The following is a 21,208-nucleotide window of genomic DNA, read 5'->3' as shown; positions in this document are numbered from 1 at the left end:
TCTCCTGCCTCTGCCCCGCGAGTAGCTGGGATTACAGGTGCCTGCCACCATGCCTGGCTATTTTTTTTGTATTTTTAGTAGAGATGGGGATTCACCATGTTGGTCAGGCTAGTCTCAAACTCCCGACCTCAGGTGATCCGCCCACCTCGACCTCCCAAAGTGCTGGGATTACAGAGCCACCGCGCCCAGCCTTCCCCCCCACCCCGAGACCGAGTCTTGCTGTGTCGCCCAGGCTAGAGTGCAGTGGCGTGATCTTGGCTCACTGCAATCTCTGCCTCCCAGGTTCAAGCAATTCTACTGCCTCAGCCCCTGATTAGCTGGGATTACAGGTGCCCACCACCATGCCTGGCTAATTTTTTGTATTTTTAGTAGAGATAGGGTTTTACCATGTTAGCCAGGCTGGTCTCAATCTCCTGACCTTGCAATCTACCCGCCTTGGCCTCCCAAAGTGCTGGGATTACAGGCATGAACCACCGTGCCCAGCCTATCCATAGCTATTAAAGGAGAAAGAAAAATTATTTGTTGAGGATTTACTTTGTACCAGGCATGGGACTAAGCCTGTTTACAGGTCCTGTCTCATTTACTCCTCACAGCCTTATGAGGTGAATACTGTTATTGACCCTGTTTCACAGGTAATGAAACTGATGCGCAGAACAACTGAGTTTGTTCGTTTACCAAATAAATGCCTCACCTGTGCTAGGTCTTGGGGATTCCCCAATACACAAAGCAGACAAAGGTCCAAGTCTCCCACTGTTGAAGGACTACAAAGTGGGTTCACTGGTTGGTGTGGTGGCTCACGCCTGTAATCCCAGAACTTTGGGAGGCCAAGACGGGTGGATCATTTGAGGTCAGGAGTTTGAGACCAGCCTGGCCAACATGGTGAAACCCCATCTCCACTAAAAATACAAAAATTAGTTCGACATGGTGGCATTTGCCTGTAATCCCAGCTACTCGGGAGGCTGAGACAGGAGAATTGCTTGAACCTGGGAGGCGGAAGTTGCAGTGAGCTGAGATCACACCCTTGCACTGTGCACTTCAGCCTGGGCAACGGAATGAAACTCCGTCTCAAAAAAAAAAAAAAAAAAAAAAAAAGAAAGAAAGAAAAAGAAAGAAAGTGGGTTCACTAGGACCCCTGGGTGGGGGAGCATCTTGAGAGCCCAAGTGCATGACCACAATGGAACAGGATCCTCACAAAGTAGTGAGTTTCCCGCCACTGAAGGTATGCAAGTGGGAGCTGGTGGCTTGCTGGGAAGGAATTCCCGCTTGGGATGGGCTGGGGCCGGTGGACTGCAAAAGCAGTTCTTTCAGTTCTGCAATCCAGCGGAGAATCTGAGTGCTGAATCAGAGCCTCCCACTTCCAGGAAAAAAGATGGGTAGGAGGAAAAGGGAAAGGGGAAGAAATAGCTTGGAGGAGCCAGAGGGGCAGGACTGACCTCGGGGCATCAGCTCTGCAGCAGGTACCCCGGCCCAGGTGCCACCTAGTGGAAGGCTCAGAAAACAGAGAGTAGGACAGAGAGAGGGACAGAGAGGAAGGCACTGAGTGACGGATGAGTGTGTCCCTGGGCTAGCTTGGGAGCCCTACCTCAGTGTCCCAGGCCTTTCTGAATAATAACACTGGATATGGTGAAATTTAAGACTTTTCCCCCCGCATTTTGTTTGACCTCTCTGAAGTCAGATGCGTCTTACAGTGAATGTAGTGGCAGTTTAATAGATGGTGGTGCACCCTACAATTGCAAGTATCTAAAATTTGATGAAACACTGAAAACTGTCATTGGACCAGGCGCAGTGGCTCACACCTCTATTCTCAGCACTTGGGGGGGTTGCAGTGAGCCAAGATCACTCCATTGCACTCCAGCCTAGGCAACAAGAGTGAAGCACCATCTCAATATATATATATTAAATGCATTTATAAGTCCAAAAAAGATTTGGACATTATGAGACAAAGAAAGGACACTACAGGCCAGGTGCAGTGGCTCACACCTGTAATCCCAGCACTTTGGGAGGCTGAGGTGGGAGGATTGCTTGAGCTTAGGAGTCTCACTCTGTTGCCCAGGCTGGAGTGCAGTGGTGCTATCTTGGCTCACTACAATCTCCGCCTCCTGGGTTCAAGTGATTATCGTGCCACAACCCCCGAGTAGCTGGGACTACAGGCGTGTACTACCACACCTGGCTAATGTTTGTGTGTGTGTGCATGTGTGCGTGTGCGTGTGCGTGTGTGTGTGTGCTGGTCTCAAACTCCTGGCCTGAGGTGATCTGCCCACCTCAGCCTCCCAAAGTGTTGGAATTACAGGCAAGAGCCACCATGCCCAGCCTAGAATACATTTTATATTGCAACCCTGTACACACAAGCACACACGTACATACATGAATATATATATATATATACGATTCATGAAACAATATTTAACCTACTATATGTGATTCAGACTCAAATTTACTATTTTCTTTTTTTTTTTTTGAAATGGAGTTTCGATCTTGTTGCCCAGGTTGGAGTTCAGTGGCGCGATCTTGGCTCACTGCAACCTCTGCCTCCCAGGTCCAGGCAATTCTCCTGCCTCAGCCTCTTGAGTAGCTGGGATTACAGGCGTATGCCACCGCATCCAGCTAATTCGTTCGTTTTTAGTAGATACGGGGTTTTGCCATGTTGGTCAGTCTGGTCTCAAACTTCTGATCTCAGGTGATCTTGCCATGGCCTCCCAAAGTGCTGGGATTACAGGCATGAGCTACCATGCCCAACTGAGCTTATGTGATTAATGTGATAAATTCTTGGTAAACAATTTTGGAACTGCCTCTTTTTTTCCTTAAAATGACCCATTTGTAACTGCTGCTAATTAGAGGGTATATTCAGGATGACCTGAATCTATGCTCTTGGGTAGCAAACCTCAAGCTCTGGGCTATGTAATCCTATTTTTTGAATCTCGTTATTCAAGCTTGACATAATTATGAAAGCCTGCCAACATATCGACAAATGTCGAATGTTTTTGCCAAGAGCTTTGGAAAGACCTGTATTTCTGATCCTATGTGAACCCAAAGTATCTGAGACATGATTCAATCAATTTATTTATTTTTTAGAGACTGAGTTTCGCTCTTGTTGCCCAGGCTGGAGTGCAATGGCGCGATCTTGGCTCACTGCAACCTCCGCCTCCCAGGTTCAAGCCATTCTCTTGCCTCAGCCTCCTGAGTAGTTGGGATTACAGGCATGTGCTACCATGCCTGGCCAATTTTGTATTTTTAGTAGAGACGGGGTTTCTCCATGTTGGTCAGGCTGGTGTTGAACTCCCCACCTCAGGTAGTCCACCTGCCTCAGCCTCCCAAAGTGCTGGGATTACAGGCATGAGCCACCTTGCCCTGCCTGATTTAATCAATTTATGAAAGTTTATTTTTATTTTTATTATTTTTTTTTTTTTTGAGACGGAGTTTCACTCTTGTTACCCAGGCTGGAGTGCAATGGCGCGATCTCGGCTCACCGCAACCTCCGCCTCCTGGGTTCAGGCAATTCTCCTGCCTCAGCCTCCTGAGTAGCTGGGATTACAGGCACGCGCCACCATGCCCAGCTAATGTTTAGTATTTTTAGTAGAGACGGGGTTTCACCATGTTGACCAGGATGGTCTCGATCTCTTGACCTCGTGATCCACCCGCCTCGGCCTCCCAAAGTGCTGGGATTACAGGCTTGAGCCACCGCGCCCGGCCATGAAAGTTTATTTTGCCAAGGTTAAGGATGTGACCACGACAGCCCCAGGAGGTCCTGATGACATGTGCCCAAGGTGGCATGCATACAGCTTGCTTCTATGCATTTTAGAGAGCCATGAGACATCAATCAATATGTGTAAGATGTACATTGGTTTGGTCTGGAAAGGCAGGACAACTTGAAGCGGGGTGCAAATGGAGGTCCCAGGTGACAGGGACATATGAGAGAAAACAGTTGCATTCTTTTGACTCTTTGATCAGCTTTTCACTAAATACACAATTTACATGTGACAGGTCACCTATGCTTTAGTTTGGCTCAGTGAATGTAGAGCCAAGAATAAAAAATAAGGCACGGGGCTGGGTGCCGTGGCTCATGCCTATAATCCCAGCACTTTGGGAGGCCGAGGCTGGAGGATCACTTGAGTCCAAGAGTTCAAGACCAGCCTAGGCAATATGATGAAACCCCATCTCTACTAAAAATACAAAAAAATAGCTGGGCATGGTGGTATATGCTGTAGTCCCAGCTGCCTGGGAGGCTGAGGTGGGAGGATCATTTGAACCTCAGAAGCGGAGGTTGCAGTGAGCTGAGATTGCACCACTGCACTCCAGCCTGAGTGACAGAGGGAGACCCTGTCTCAAAAAAGAAAGGACAGAGGAAGCGATCGAATATGTATTTGTCTCATGTGGGCAGTGGGATGACTGTCTCTCTTGCACCTGTGAAGATGTGCTATCAATTTACATTGTCAGGGTGAAATTCAACATTAACTGTTTTGGGGTAAAGATCTTGAGAGCCACAAGGAATTTTCTTGTGGGCAAATTGTGAGGGAGGTATGTAGCTTTTTTTTTTTTTTTTTAATCTTTGTAGCTATCTCATTTAGAAATAAAATGGGAGGCAGATTTACCTGATACAGTTCTCAGCTTGACTTTTCTCTTCGGCTTAGTGGTTTTGGGGTCCTGAGGTTTATTTTCCTTTCACACTATCAGTTTATCAAATTAGGAGCACACCAATAACTGAGTCCCTACGAGTCAAAAGGGTAATGTTTGGTATGAATTAAGATGGGTCTTCCTTTTATTATTTTTTTTGAGACAGAGTCTTGCTCTGTTGCCCAGGCTGGAGTGCAGTGGTGCAATCTCGGCTAACTGCAGTCTCTGCCCCTCCGGGTTCCAGAGATTCTCCTGCCTCAGCCTCCCGAGTAGCTGGAATTACAGGCACCCACTACCACTCCTGGCTAATGTTTGTATTTTTAGTAGAGATGGGGTTTTGCCATGTTGGTCAGGCTGGTCTCGAACTCTCAACCTCAGGTGATCCACCTGCCTCGGCCTCCCACAGTGCTGGGATTATAGGCCTGAGCCATCACACCCAGCGAGTTGTACATTTTAAAATGGTGAATTTTATGGTAGCCGAGTTAAATTTTTTTAAAATGAGGGAAAAAAAATTGTCTTAAATGGGGCTGATCTAAAATCCTTTTTAGTCAACTAAATTAAACTTTGCCATTAATTACAAGAATGCTTGTGTCATGTCAGAATGGGAAGCTGTCTTTGTGGTATCATTGCTTTACATATATTAACCAACACATTTAAATCTTCCAACACTCTGAGGTAGGTTCCATCATTTCCATTGAAGAGGAAATGGCACGACTTCAAGGTCAAGTAACTTGCCCAAGACCATACAGTAGAAGCTATGGTAGAAATCCTGATCTACCAGACTCAATTTGCACTCTGCAAATTCTTTGCATGTCTGCATACCCAGTAGGTGAATGCTCCTTAAGGCCAACAATCATGTTTTTTTGGGAGTGAAATGGCAGTCACTGCTCACTGCAGCCCTGACCTCACAGGTTCAAGCGATCCTCCCTCCTCAGCCTCTGGAGTAGCTGGAACTACAGGCACATGCCACCATTCCGGGCTAATTTTTAGGCTTTTTGTACAGATAAGGATCACCCTATACTGGCCCAGGCTGGTCTCAAACTCCTGAGCTCAACTGCCACCTTGGCCTTCCTGAAGTGCTGGGATTATAGGCATGAGCCACTGCATCTGGCCTCTTCATTTTACCTCAAACCCTAGTAGTGTCTGGCCAGTATGGATGCAATGACAAATGTACTCATTTATCAAATATTTGTGCTTTTGCTATATACCACTGGGGACACAGCCATGAATAAGAACAACTTCCTAGTGAGCAAAACTACATCCTTTTTTTTTTTTTTTGAGATGGAGTCTTGCTCTGTTGCCCAGGATGGAGTGTGGTGGCTCAATCTTGGCTCACTGTAACCTCTACCTCCAAGCGATTCCCCTGCCTCAGCCTCCTGAGTAGCTGGGATTACAGGTGACTGCCACCATGCCTGGCTAGTTTTTTTTGGTATTTTTAGTAGAGATGGGGTTTCACCATCTTGGCCAGGCTGGTCTCGAACTCCTGACCTCGTGATCCACCTGCTTCCACCTCCCAAAGTGTTGGGATTGCAGGCATAAGCCACCATGCCCGGCCAAAACTACATCATTTTAGGTAACAATAGTTGCCATCCATGAAATCAAGAAATCAAAGGAGAGGGAATCAGGGAAGTATCTGAGGCAAATCAAAGGAACAAGCAATATGACCAGGAATGCCTTCTGGGATAAAGGAACAGTGGGCATGATACAAAATCTCTGAAAGAAGTCAGTTTTTTGGGTTTAAGGAAGACAGGGTGACCAGCATGGCTTGTGTAGACTGCTGAGCGGCAATCAAGTTGCCAAAGCAGATTTGGCCCAATCCTATTAGGCTTTGCAGGCCATAGTAAGAAATTTGCATTTTATTCTGAGAGCGCTTTCTGAGGATGTTTAGCAGACCTGTGATCTGACTTGGGCTGTAGGCAAAAGAACGGTATCTACATGCAAGAGCATTGGGAAGTGGACAGTACGGCCACTGATTACAATGACTTTTCAATTTTGAATAAATGTGACAGGTACTGAAACGAACTGAGCCTCATGCCTGTAATCCTAGCACTTTGGGAGCCGATCGCTTGAGGTCAGGAGTTCGAGACCAGCCTGGGCAACATGATGAAACCCCATCTCTACTAAAAATAAAAAGTTAGCAGCTGGGCGTGGTGGCTCACGCTTGTAATCCCAGCGCTTTGGGAGGACAAGGCGGGCGGATCACCTGAGGTCAGCAGTTCAAGGGCAGCCTGGCCAACTTGGTGAAACCCCATCTCTACTAAAAATATTTTAAAAATTAATTAAAATTAATATTTAAAAATTAATCAGCTGTAATCCCAGCTACTTGGGAGGCCGAGGTGGGAGAATCGCTTGAACCCAGGAGGCGGAAGTTGCAGTGAGCCAAGATCCCACCACTTGCACTCCAGCCTGGGTGACAGAGTGAGACTGTCTCAAACCAACAAACAAACAAACAAAAAACTAGGCATGGTGGCAGGTTCCGACAGTCCCAGCTACTTGGGAGGTTGAGGCAGGATAATCAATTAAACCCAGGAGGCAGAGTTAACAGTGAGCAGCTTGGGTGACAGAAAGAGGCTCTGTCTCATATAAATAAATAAAAACAAATAGTATCATCAAGCAGGTAGCTGAACAGGAGTCTAGCTCAGGGAGAAGTTTAAACTGGAGATTAAACACCTCAAGCATAAAAATTACACTTAAAATCAAGGGACTAAAATCAAGGGATTAAGTGTAGGGGAAGGTTACCAAGGACAAAGAAAGGCATACTAAATCACTTCATGTTTAAGCGGATCTACTTGAGACAAAAGAACAGTGAGATAGGAGGAAGACTACCGTTGCTTCAAAGAACACAAGAGTGTACTAAGTCAACAAAGGAGTGAATGACTGAGCCCAATCCTCCAGGGTTCTCATAAAATAAGGATTCAGAACTGATTGTTCAACTTGGCCAAATGAAGGCTATGACTAATCTTAACAAGAGCAGTCAAGTGGAGGAATAAAAGCCTATGAAGTAAGTAAACAAATTAACTGAATGACTGGCTAGATAACAAGTACAGTTGACCCTTGAACACAGGTTTACACTACATGGGTCCACTTATAAGCAGATTTTCCCACCTCTCTCACTGCTGGGACAGCAAGACCAATCATTCCTCTTTTTCAACCTCAAAGTAAAGATGCCCAGGACTTTTGAGGTCTCTCTATTGCTGTCCAGGATGATCTCAAATTCCTGGGCTCAAGCAATCCTTCAGCCTCGGCCTCCCAAAGTGTTGGAATTATAGGCATGATCCACCATGCCTGGCCAGTAAATTTTTAGGAAGTAAAAAAAACAAACAAACTTGAATTTTTACCTGTGCAAGGGGTCAGTGCCCCAACCCTCTCATTGTTCAAGGGCCAACTGGACTCTAGTGATGTTCATTGGTTTGTTCATATTGGAAAGGAAATGTCAGCAACAACCATCTTAGAAGTATTACATGCTTTTCCTGTATCACAGAATTGTAAAATCCAAAGGAGCAGGTGGAAGGCCCTTGAAAATTAAGTTGCTGCACACACATGTAATTATCAACCATGGATACAGTGTAGAGTCATTCACTCCACACGACCTTAGAGCAGTCCCTACAGAAGTTCCATCAGGTTTCTTTGTTTGTTCTTCTTGAATCACCTGAAACACCACTTGTTAAAAACAGCTCTTCATTGTTGAAGGTATATTTACTGTCCATGTCTTGAAATTCGTAGCCATTTTCTTCCTTGTTTTGCTTTAAATGCCAGAATTTTTTTTTTTTTTTTTTTAAACAGAGTCTCACTCTGTGGCCCAGGCTGGAGTGCAGAGGCACGATCTCAGCTTACTGCAGCCTCTGCCTCCCAGGTTCAAGTGATTCTCCTGCCTCAGCCTCCCGAGTAGCTGGAACTACAGGTGCACACTGTCATCACGCCTGGCTGATTTTTGTACTTTTTTTTTTTTTTAAAGTAGAAACGGGGTTTCACCATGTTGACCAGGCTGGTTTGGAAACTTCTAACCTCAGGTGATCTGCCTGCCCTCGGCCTCCCAAAGTGCTGAGATTACAGGTGTCAGCCACTGTGCCCAGCCCAACTACCAGAACTTATAATCAAACTATACACATATCAACCTGCTCAGCTTAGGTTTCTAGTGAACTTCATATGAATGTTGCTATTTTACCTCATACTACTTTAACAACTCCAAGTTTCCTCTAAAATTTTAAATGCAAAACGAACTTGACTGTAGATAGCTAAATACTAAGCACATGCACACAGATAGGCACACACACCTGACAGAGGGTGTTTCAGTTGTTCCTTAGCCTTCAGTCACTTGCTAACATGCCAGGCTCCTTCTGCCTCTGGGAGTACACAGGCACTGTTTAAATGCAATGCTCTTCCCTTTGCCTGGTGGACTTGTCCCACTGGTATTTCAAATGTTCTATTCACATGCTGAGACTTTCCCTTCATAGCGCTCAACACAGTAGTTGTTCAGATAGTAAAACCTTAACTTCATCACCTTTTCTTTCCTTTGCCCAATTCCCAACACACCAAAAGGTTTATACAGGCACTACTAAGTAAGTAAAAGTGAGTGGCAAAATTTTTAAATTTAGAAATTTATTCTGTTTAATCCACAAGCTTTATATAGCTTTAGTTTAAAAAAAAAAAAACAAAAAAAAAAAAAAGCAAAAAAAAAAAAAAAAAAATCACAACAAAAACAGTGAAACCAAGACACTATTCCAAAGTCTGGGCCCTTCCAGCCTTCCAAATATAAGAGTTCTGAAAGTTGTCTATACCAACTGGAAGAACAAGACAAAAATATGAACAGAGCCATGACATTTCATTAAACAAAATTTTATGTAACTGAAGGATCCTTCCTGGGACTAGCTCATTGCCTTTACAAAAGAAAAAACAAAACAAAAAAAACAAAACCAGAATAGAATGAGTCCAGTGTTCCAAATCAACTTGTTACACATCAATATAAACCCACAGTGTCCTGGCAAACAACATGCTTTCATTTTCTGTCTCATCCTAGAGCTCGAATCCTGATTCACTTCAGCAGAGACTCCACAGGCAACAGGAAAGATTGTGGCATTAAAATATTCATTTATACTTTTGTGGTAGTTCAAAAGAGTGGTCTTATTTCTGGGCAAGCTTACAGACCATAGAAGGTCAGAAGCATAACTTAAATGGGTGCTAAGACTCAAATGAAAAAAATGTAAAGAAAAACAAAAAAATCAAAAACCAAAAACAAACAATAAACCCCTCTGGGAATAGCCAGGGCATTTAAAGGAACCATAAAAATGCCAACAGTATTTAAACCCCCTTTTTTAAAAAGGGAATTTTTTTTTTTGGCTTAAAATATTTCACTCTAAATGAATTATGTCAGCTGTCAATGAAAGAATGTCACTAATACACCGTGGACACCTTTTGCAATGTAAATCCATGCCCTTTTTTTTTTACATGGTGAACTTCAACCTAGCAATTATTACAACAAATGTTATAGTCTAAAGCTCAAACACATTTTTAGCAATTTTGAAATTGAACTGCGTACAAACCAAATAAAATTTACATCATAACAAACGTTTCCACCTAAGACTGTGGGGACACTTGGGCCTTCCTCATTGATCTCAGGGCCTTTTCACGCAGGTGCTTTTCTAAGTCATCAAGGTTATCTTCAGCTTCACTCTCAGTCTCCTAAAAAAAGAGAATTTACAGGGTTAATAAGTGTTAAAACCCTGGTAGAAAAAGCTGAGTCAAGGGCAGAATCAAAGTGTGGGGATGGCTACAGGACTAAATATACTAAAACCCAGGGAACTACACACTTTAAATGGGTGAACTATATGGTATGTGAATTTTATCTCGGAGTAGCCAATTAGTGGAAAAAACAATGTTGCTAATTCTCAAAACAGAATGACTCTGCTACCTGTTATGTATACTGCAAGACAGCCATATACAGAGTTCATAAATACCTTCTTCGGCTCTGGCACTGCCACTGGTTCTTCCTGTGCTAATGTGGTTGTGGCAGTTGCGATGGCTGCAGGGGTTAGAGCAGCCGCAGCAGCTGCAGCCACAGCCTTTTCCTTCTTGTGTTTTTTGTGCTTCTTGTGCTTCTTATCCTTTTTGTGTTTCTTGTCCTTCTTTTTCTTCTTTTTCTTTCCACCTCCTTCTTGATCCGAATTCTAGGGAAAAAACAAACAAAATCACCTGGCATTTATCATCAATCTGATTAACATTCTGTCCAACTGAACATTTTATTTCCTCAAATCCCCAATGGACAACTCTCAAAATTTCTGAAAGGCTTTGGAGGATGTGAGTAGGGAAGGCCCAAGACCAATTATCACCAAGAAAAGTATTCAAATTCAGGGGCTATCTCCAGCTGAATTCCAGTTCCTGAACTATTTGACCTCAGAAAAATTGTTGAATTTTTCTGAGACCTTTTTACTTAAAATAAGTGTAATAATCCCTACCTGATAAAGCTCTTGTGAGAATTAAATGGGAATATCTGTAACTCCCCCATAATAATGTGTAGCAGTCTTTTAATAAATAGTACCAGCCATCAGGCTAAACAAGCCTCTATGAATGCCATGTCTCTAGGTAGAATCTGAGCTCCCCTATCTTTAGAGCAGGGACAACTGGTTCTTCTTCACGACACACATACCAAATTTATGCAAAAAGTAGGCTCCGCTATAATAGTTTAATCCATATTTCAATTTCACATTTCTAAGCAATTACTGAAAATTCCTCACAATCCAGGTAGCCTGCACCACTATTGAGTCAACGCAATTAAAGATGGACATCTAAGGCCACAGGAGGAGGATCACTGGAAGCCAGGAGTTCAAGATCAGCCTGGTCAACACAGCAAGACCCTGTCTCTACAAAAAGTTAAAGTCAGCTAAGTGTAGTGGCATGTGCCTGTAATCCAAGCTACTTGGGAGGCTAGGGCGAAGCAATCACCTGAGTCCAGGAGTTTTCTTTTCTTTTGAGATGGAATCTTGTTCGTTGCCCAGGCTGGAGTGTAATGGCGCAATCTCGGCTCACTGCAACCTCCGCCTACCACGTTCAAGCAATTCTCCTGTCTCAGCCTCCTGAGTAGCTAGGACTACAGGCATGCGCCACCCCAGCCAGTTATTATTTTTTAGTAGAGACAGGGTTTCACCATGCTGGCCAGGCTAGACTAGAACTCCTGACCTCGTGATCTGACTGCCTCGGCCTCCCAAAGTGCTAGGATTACAGGTGTGAGCCACTGCAACCAGCCGAGTCTAGGAGTTTTAGAGTGCAGTGAGCTATGATTTGCACTCCAGCCTGGGTGAGGGTGTGAGACCCTGTCTCAAAAAACAAACAAAACAGATGGACATCTAACCACTGATTTTATGCAATAGAGAATCCTGGCCAAGATCAGATCTATAACGCACAAATGGGGAAAAAAAAGTTTAAACACTAATATTTTAATACCCCAATGATACTTTCTCTGCTTCAAAGTGACCATATACATGTTTATAAAAGGGTATACAAAACAAGGCAGATACATACTCTTGGCGGTGACGGGCTCGGTGTCGGGCTTTTGGCCTTTTTGACTGGTACAGCTGGTGACCAGTTTGTAGACGGTGACTGAGACTGGATGGGGGACGGAGGTGCTGGGGGCTTTTTAGCTGCTGGCTCAGGAGACCCGGAGACAGATCGGGAGGATGAGACCCTCCTTACAGACTGTGGGCTTGGTGAAGCAGCCCTAGACAAAAAAGAAAACATTCAGCATTGAGAACAGACATCTCTTCATATGAGAAAACAACCCAACTACATTGTACAGCCAGTTACAAATTTCAAATATTTTTACACCACTTAGATTGCTGGTTGATTCTACTAACATGTCCAATTTACATCACCTGTTTCCTAGAGAGTGGCTATAGCCCCATAATCCTCTATCCATTCTGTTAATGCTTATTTAAAATTAGTAATGCCAGCTCCTTACATCACACACAAGAAATGTTCTATGTATCACTCAAGTTTAGTTTTGGAAGCATACCCCTCAAAAACAAATTGGTAACTGCTAAGAACCAAGTAAAAGCCTATGGCATTTAACTTATGCCATAGAAACTATCCCAAAAATGAAATAGGATCTGTAAATAGAACCTGAAGTTTGACTTAAAAGCTCATATTTTTAACTTATTTCTTTAATATGGGGGAGGGGAGCTTCCAAATATAAAGAGCTATGTAAGTATTCCTAACCAAAAAGCATAAAATATTTTTACTTTTTTATCTTTTTAGGTTCCGGAGTCCTGGAGACTCTCCTAATGGGCCTAGTACTTGGAGATGGGGACTGTCTTCTTTGGGGTGATGAGGACGCTCCTCTTCGGACAGGTGGAGGACTTGAAGAGGTCTGAGGAGCTCGAGGCCGTGGTGAGGGCGAATGCCGTTTGTTTGGTTGTGGTGATCGGGCCTCCCGGGTAGACCGGCTTGGGGAAGACCCTTTCCTATGCTTGGATGATAATGAAGGTGAACGTCTCTTGGTGACTGGGGAGCTTCTTTGTTTGGGAGGTGGAGAATGGGAGACCCGATGCTTTGGTGGTGGAGATGGTGATGCTCTTCGTTTAGGAGGGGGAGGAGGAGAAGCCGTTCTTCTCTTTGGAGGTGGAGAAGGAGAGTATCTCCTCTGTATTGGAGGAGAGTATCTTCTAGGAGAAGGTGAGCGCCGACGTGGGGGTGGAGATGGAGTCCTAGGAAAAATATACATTATTAAGCTGAAAGGCTCAGCAAAATATAGAAACAGGATGAAGAGAGAAGTAATCAGTAATTTTGAGCTGGGCGCGGTGGCTCACGCCTGTAATCCCAGCACTTTGGAAGGCCGAGGCGGGTGGATCACGAGGTCAAGAGATCGAGACCATCCTGGTCAACATGGTGAAACCCCGTCTCTACTAAAAATACAAAAAATTAGCTGGGCATGGTGGCGTGTGCCTGTAATCCCAGCTACTCAGGAGGCTGAGGCAGGAGAATTGCCTGAACCTAAGAGGCGGAGGTTGCAGTGAGCCGAGATCGCGCCATTGCACTCCAGCCTGGGCAACAAGAGTTAAACTCCCGTTCAAAAAAAAAAAAAAAAAATCAGTAATTTTGGCTACACTATAGTTACCACTAGGCAAAGGGGAATATACTTATAAGTGAACACGCCATCTTTATAGTCTCACTTAAATATCAATAAAACTTGCTTATCTCAGCTGACTACAACACAGGGCACTTTGTCTGCAGGACTAAGTACAAAAAGGAAAAAAAAGACATTTGGATTAACAAAAATTTGCAATTTTCGGAAAAGGTGAATTTGTGAAGTCTTTTAACATCTATACGAAATCAACAATGTTTTTTTGTAAAGAGAATCTTGCACTATAACGAATTAACTGTGAACATCAGTTATTATATAATAACCAAGTAACTGTATTAGAAGGACCCTATTACAGTCCCTTAGGAAGTCTGTGCTTTCAAGAGCATCTTATATGGTATCCTCTCTGAATTAGCATTTGGACTCTGTATGAATAATTAAGAGTTCACTGTGCAAGCCTTAAAGACACTTCTATCTCCCCTCAAAAAGACTGTTCCATTTTCTGTCTCAAAAGACCACTTTTCAACAGAAGTCTACTATTGCTAGGCAGAATGCATCTCCAGGAAAGACCAACTTAGCCTTCCTCTTAATGCTTAATTCCTATATAAAACTAACTTAGCTCTTAGGAATTAGATTTGACTATAACATTCAGCCCCAACTGCCTAACTTCCTCTTGGATCTTGCAGTCTTTCAGCAAATCCTCTTGCATCTTGCAGTCTTCAGTAAATTCCTGCCCAGAGTTAGCTTTAGAATAGGCCATGTATTTTGGCAATGTGGTAGGGAACAGTTTCATCACTGTATTTGGGCAATTATTTAATAATTCTGAACTCCCCATTTTCTCACCTGAAAAATGCAAACAATACCAACTGTTAAGCAAGGTCACTTTGAGGACTAGTAAAGCATATAAAGCACCTAGGCTTTACAGGCATTCAAGAGTAGCAGCCAGGCCGAGTGCGGTGGCTCACACCTGTAATCCCAGAACTTTGGGAGGCTGAGGCAGGAGGATCACCTGAGGTCAGGAGTTGAGAGCAGCCTAGCCAAAATGGTGAAACCTCATCTCTACTAAAAATACAAAAACTGGCTGGGTGCGGTGGAAGGTGCCTGTAATCTCAACTACTTAGTATTACTAAAACAGCAAAACCACCCCAGTTTTCCACTAAAGAATGTCCCTTTTCTATTCTAGGACCTTACATCTCTTTAGTTCCTGCCAATCTGTGAGTGTTTGTTGTTGTTTTGCATGACTGACACTTTTAAATACTGGTCAGGTATTCTGTAGAATAACTTTCAATTTGGGTTTGTCTGATATTTCCTAATAATTAGACTGAGGTTTGGCATAATTGGTAAGCATACTACAGAGGTATCCAGGAAATGCTATAAAATCTGTTTGCCCATTTAAAATGTACAATTAAATGGTTTTGGTATATTCATATAGTTCTGCAGCCATTATCACCCCCATGTCTACCCCACCCTAATCTATTTTCTATCTCTATAGATTTGTGTGTTCTAGACTCTTCATAAAAATGGAATCATATTTGATCTTTTATGACTGGCTGAACCATGCTAGTCTACTAACTCTAGTAAGGTGTAATAATCAGAAAAATTCAGAGATCCTTTGGTAGTTCATAAGCATGATGATTGGGTTTTCACACACACACGAGATGTGCCTCTCTCCAACCCTCTTACGAAGTGGGCACCATTACTCATCTTATGTGTGTGGAGGGCTGGGAGACGCTCCAGTTAGCATATTTGGCAAAGTACCTTCGTCGTGGTGGTGGTGTGGGAGACCTGCGCCGTCGAGGAGGAGGGGCGGGCGAAGGAGACCGTCGCCTTCTGGTGGGTGGTGGGGTTGGACTTCTCCTCCGTCTACCACTAAACCAAGAAGAATTATAGTTAATTTTTTTTTTTTTTTTTTTGAGATGAAGTCTCGCACTGTTGCCCAGGCTGGAGTGCAATGGCACAATCTTGGCTCACTGCAACCTCCCCCTCCTGGGTTCAAGTGATTCTCTATGACTTAGCCTCCTGAGTAGCTGGGATTACAGGCCTATAGTTAATTTTGAGTCAGTTGCATCTATACTTAAGTGATCTGGAGAACATGGTTTCAATTATCATTAACCCCAAGGGCAGCAATGGTTACTAAGTTTCAGAACACTTGTTTTTCAAACTGTAAGTCAAGATCATTTCAAGACCATAGGTGGCAGCATTTAAAAACTTAATAATATCCCCTTCCTTTTCCCCTCCCTCCCTTTCTTCCAAAAAAAAAAAAAAAAACAAAACAAACAAACAAAAAAACTCAATAATAAAACCAGAGTGTTTTACTTGTGACAAAGGTAAATACCGTTTTGTGAAATTTTTGTTTTACTCTGGATCATAATACAAAACATTCTTGACATGACACAGAGTGAAAATAGTTTGGCAACACCGCATCAGAGCACTGCTTTTTATTTGGGATACATGTTAGAACCACCTGGGAAGCTTATGTGAGATTTATGTCTACCAGGTCTGGGCTAAGGTCCAGTCAGGTGTTTTTTGGAAATGAATCTGGAATTATGTTTTGTCTTAGTTCCCCTTTCAAACTAAGGAAAGCTATGTTAACTGAACAGACCAAATCCTAAAATTCATTACTAAATTTTTCAACTTAAATTTGCTTATGCTTTTTAAGGACTAAGGCTTCACACTAACACTTTACATATAAAATCTCTGAAACCGGGCTCTATCTCTCCTTCTAATATATGATACTGAAGCATAATTCCAAATAATCCTTTCTCCATCTCTAAATCCTAGGAACCTGATGGCAATTTCTAATGTCATTAAACTTGAAACTGCCAGTATATAATTTAAAATACTTTTTAAATGATGAGAAACAAAACAAAAACATCCTGGAGTAGAGCAATAAGCATCAGTGTTGATTTTACTGCAGTGAGAAATCTCTTTCCAGAACAGAAAGTAGTTCCATAATTTGGTGAGGAGGGAGATCAAAAAGAATACACTGGACCACTAATCTAACTCTGACAAGCAATTGTTTACTTACTGTACTAGCAACTTCACAAAAGCCAGAGGTAATTACAGTTGGGAAAAGAATGCTTTAGCATCCAAACTGATCTTTTTTAGGTTTTTATCTTTCAGTATCAAGCAGAAGTTTTCTCCACAGTGTAAATACCCTGTGCTTTGCTCCACCAACAACACTGCTCACTGGTTCCTTTCCAAGAAAATACTCTCACTGATGAGATTACCTAAAAGAATGCAGCTTCAAAAATTAAGCTACAAAAAGGACAGTGGGATAGCTTCAGCAAGGATAAATACTTCAAAATTCAGTAGCAGCTAAGGCCCCCAAAAGCAGAAAGCTGGTTAAGACAGACTAGTGTAATGTCAAAGGCATAGGTCTAATATTTGACTTTGTCATTTTGTGACCCTAAGAAACTGCCACATCAGGGCCTCTGTCTTCTCACTTATGAGATTAAGGCCTGAATTAGCGTTTGGCTCTAAAATTTTACATTTTCATGGTCACACTGACATTAATAATCAAAAGTTTCAATAAAAATATGCAGCCCACCTTTCTACTACTAGAAAGGCTGAACAGGGCCAAAGTCTTCCAATCATGTTTAATATTTCTAAAGTTTCTCCCTAGTTTTTCTTGCCCTCCCTGCTGTCATAATACACCCGCAAATCTAAGAAGCAATTAATCCTATCTCTTGAAAAGTATACAGATACTGTTAAAATCTGTGTGCCACTTGATGTAAGGCGGTGCAAATTATCACAAAACAGCATAACCAGATATTAAAAATCTAAGTTCAAATAAGGGTCTAAAACAAATACTGTAGCTCATGTATAATCCTATCACTAATCTAATGTGTTTTAAAACAATACTCAGACGAAAACTACTTAGGAACTCGACAGCCATAGCCACAGCTACCACATATTTAAGAATGAGGTGAGGTCACCTAAACAGAAAATTAAGTTACTAAAACTTTTGACATGTAACCCTAATTTACAAAATAGTGTCTAACCAACCTTTTAGTCACTGGCGATTGCCATCGCTTTCCCATCTGCATCCTGAGAGCAGTGGAGAAAAACAAATGTCAAGGATTCTATTCATTCAATTATTTACTTGGGTGGATTAAATACCATTAATGGAGATATTTTAAAATATTCAAAGATGTTAAGGAGTTATTGCTGTAACTGTTTGGTTTATTCTTCTAATCACGCACACATATATGGTGTGGTGGTTTAAAATTTACCAGTTCTAATTTAATAACCACCCAACAAAGCAAAACACAAAAAAACCAACCATATCCAAGTACTTGAAATGAAAGAGTCAACCAAATTCTCTAGTCCCAAGTTATATGACAATTACAGAACATCAGTGAAGACCACTGAAGAAAAGATGTTACCGAGGGGAAGTCTCTTTCTGGCGCTTTCGTGGTGATGGAGAGGCACTCCGGGAAGGGGAATGTCTCCGCCGCCTGCCAACCTCACCATTCTTCACATGGGATCTCTTGGGTCGTTCATCTTCTGAGGAGGAGGAGGAGCCAGAGTCTATAATTACACAACAGAAAAAAAGTTACACTACGTTTGTGCTTGAATCTATCCAAGTTTTCCAAATCCAGGTGGATGGAGTGTTCACTAGTGTAAGCATATATATAAATAAGCCACCAGTTCTGAACAGAATCGTTATCAATATATGCTCAATGATTTCAAAGCCAAGTATATTCATTGTACAAATAAGACATAGAAATCATTTCCACAGTGCAATCCAATCAAGATGGCACACTCTGGGCACAGTGGCTCCCGCCTGTAATCCCAGAACTTTGGCAGGCCAAGGCAGAGAGACTGCTTGAGCCTTCAGAGTAGCTGGGATTACAGGTCTCTACCATCACCCCAGACTAATCTTTGTATTTTTAGTAGAGACAGGGTTTTGCCATGTTGCCCAGGCTGGTCTCCAACTCCTGACCTCAAGTGATCTGCCGCCTTAGCTTTACAAAGTGCTGGGATTACAGACTTGAACTAATGTGCCCAGCCTGGTATACTTTTGTAATAAAAAAATGCAACAAGCAAAATGAATAGGGTAGATTTTTTTTTTTTTTTTTTTGAAACAAAGTCTTGCTCTGTCACCCAGGCTCCCAGGCTGGAGTGGAGTGGTGTGATCTCAGTTCAATGCAACCTCTGCCTCTCAGGTTCAAGGGATTCTCCTGCCTCAGCCTCCCAAGTAGTTGGGATTACAGGTGTGCACACCACTATGCCTAGCTAATTTCTGTATTTTTCGTAGAGATGGGGTTTTGCCCTGCTGGCCAGAATGGTCTCGGACTCCTGACCTCAGCCTCCCAAAGTGCTGGGATCATAGGCATGAGCCACTGCGCCCAGACTAGATTTTTTAAGTTAAAAAGGGAGGCAACATATCTACAGAACCCATTTACTACAGGTCAGAAGCTGAGCTTCTGTGTGGTTTTTTCTTTTCCTTTTTTTATATGCACAGAAAATTCCTGAATAAAAGCGCTGGAGGGCTGGAAAAAGAATGATACTTTACCAATTTTATACTTCTGTTTTCTGTTTCACTATTGTATCCTAGGGACCTATTACTTTTATAACAATGTAACAAAAGATTAAATTTTGCAAAAGGATTTAAAACCAAAAAAAAAAAAAAAAAAGGAAAAAGAAAATTCCGCCTTCTTAGATTTCTACATAGGCAAGTAAGTACCTGTGCTGCACATAGATGTTTATTTATTTATTTATTTTAGAGATGAGGTCTCACTGTGTTGCCCAGGCTGGTCTTGAACTTCTGGGCTCAAGTGATCCTCCCGCCTCAGCCTCCTGAAGTGCTGGATTACAGATGTGAGCCACTGCGTCTGGCCTATACACAGGTGTTTATATATCAAATATTTTTTATTAGGAAATGTAGTAGAAAAAACGTAATCACTGCCCATACCAGATGAAGACTGCTGGTTTTGTCGTCTGTATTGGCGTCTCTGCTGCACAGAATCTGCTGCAGCCATTTTGCCACCTTTATCTTCTTCTGAAAGATGGATGCATTTAGAAAGTGTTTCTTTAGTTATGCATATAGAAAATTTGACATTTGAATAGGAAAACAGTCTCTGAAACCTTCATCTGATCAAAAATATCAGTTGGATCAAAAATAGCACTTTTTTTTTAAAGTTGTTTAAAATGCCAATTTACATGCTGATTTAGACTATCTTCACCAAATATAATCAAATTTATTTAGGCATTTATTACAGGTCAGGCTGGGTGCCAAGCATTTTACAAGCAGATACAGTTAATGGTCAAAAACCTCTACTGTCCCTATTTCAGAGATGGAAGAAGTAAGGTTCAGATAAGTTAATCAAAACAGAAACAGTTAAATGCTGGAATGGGGGATTCCAACCAAGTCTGTTTGACTTCAGAGTCTTAGCTCTTATCCTATACTTAATCGTCAAGCAGAAGGGGATGACCAAATGTATAAAAAAATCAACATCAGCTTTAAGAAACACACACACACACACACCCCGCCCCCCCCCCCCCAAACTTACCCGATTCAGATAACTCTACTTTTCTAGGCTTCGGTGCTGGTGAAGGGGATTCTCTTTTCTCAGTACCTTTATGTTTTGTCACTAAAAAAGAATATGGGTGGGGAAAAAGCTTATGTACAAAAAAGGGGCTATACAATATAACTGTTAATTTTTAAAATTTATTATTTTTAAATAAAGATGGGATCCAACACTGTATTAGTCAGGCTAATCTTGAAATCCTGACCTCAAACAATCCTCCTGCCTCAGCCTCCCAAAGTGCTGGGATGACAGGCATGAGCCACTGCACCCAGCCAAGATGACTCTGGTATCACAAAAATGGGTGTGACTATTCTCAAAGATAATTTACTAAGAATTTAAAAATTCCCTCAAGACCTTCTTGTCATATCTGAACACTATCTGAAGTGAAGCAAGAATTTTTAAATGTTTAATGAAAGGCCTCAAAAAGTTCTACAATGATTTCCAAATCTTGAGATTCTCCTAAGAAAACCAACAGTTAAGAGAAATTGAGAGCTGCTACTGAGTGCAATTTGAGCTCCACAATCTAAAACATATACCCACACTCACTCTCTCACACTCAACTTCAGAGACTTCATCAGCATGAAAGCTTTTAAGCAACCTCGATAGGTGGGTTCAGAAAAGTAAAAGATGATAAATGATTAAGAAATAGGATCTGATGAAACTTTCACAAAGATATTTGGTCTAGAAAAGAAGAATGGCTGCCCAACAGGCTAAAGGTTCTTTATGCAGAGCATAATCTTCACAACAGCACAAGGGATTTAAACCACCCAAGAAAAAAAGTAGACCGCCACAAATGGCAAAACGTATTAAATGAGAAGACTCAAGGATTCTTTCCAAAGAGTTGTTTAAAAAAAAAAAAAAAAAGGCCGGGCACGGTGGCTCAAGCCTGTAATCCCAGTACTTTGGGAGGCCGAGGCGGGTGGATCACGAGGTCAAGAGATCGAGACCATCCTGGTCAACATGGTGAAACCCCGTCTCCACTAAAACTACA

The 21,208-nt window shown here is 42.3% G+C and overlaps 1 protein-coding gene and 1 non-coding gene across 25 annotated transcripts in view; one reads left to right on the top strand and one right to left on the bottom strand.

Annotated features, from left to right (window-relative positions):
* Positions 1–9,198: 9,198 nt before the first annotated feature.
* The window catches only part of SRRM1 (serine and arginine repetitive matrix 1), a 29,021-nt gene continuing 17,011 nt past the window's right edge, over positions 9,199–21,208 (bottom strand). For 7 of the 24 annotated variants that reach the window (XM_032300835.1, XM_032300837.1, XM_032300844.1 and 4 more), the window contains 9 exons: positions 20,200–20,280; positions 19,602–19,688; positions 18,070–18,214; positions 17,690–17,731; positions 15,440–15,550; positions 12,843–13,307; positions 12,127–12,322; positions 10,566–10,775; positions 9,199–10,290 (listed from right to left, as the gene is read on the bottom strand). In XM_032300835.1, coding sequence (XP_032156726.1) covers positions 10,186–10,290; positions 10,566–10,775; positions 12,127–12,322; positions 12,843–13,307; positions 15,440–15,550; positions 17,690–17,731; positions 18,070–18,214; positions 19,602–19,688; positions 20,200–20,280 — 1,442 coding nt within the window. In that variant the 3' untranslated portion in view covers positions 9,199–10,185. The remainder of the gene's footprint in view (positions 10,291–10,565; positions 10,776–12,126; positions 12,323–12,842; positions 13,308–15,439; positions 15,551–17,689; positions 17,732–18,069; positions 18,215–19,601; positions 19,689–20,199; positions 20,281–21,208) is intronic. The other 17 variants (XM_032300836.1, XM_032300838.1, XM_032300845.1 and 14 more) reach the window with 3 other exon arrangements.
* On the top strand, positions 15,289–15,391 carry LOC116566669. Its single transcript, XR_004275953.1, has one exon. It is a non-coding gene; the product is annotated as a small nucleolar RNA U13 (small nucleolar RNA).

This window comes from Sapajus apella, unplaced genomic scaffold, assembly GCF_009761245.1.
Source record: "Sapajus apella isolate SASKATOON/1434 unplaced genomic scaffold, GSC_monkey_1.0 scaffold43, whole genome shotgun sequence".
Lineage (NCBI taxonomy): Eukaryota > Metazoa > Chordata > Mammalia > Primates > Cebidae > Sapajus > Sapajus apella.
This window is presented reverse-complemented; position numbering and strand designations above follow the sequence as displayed.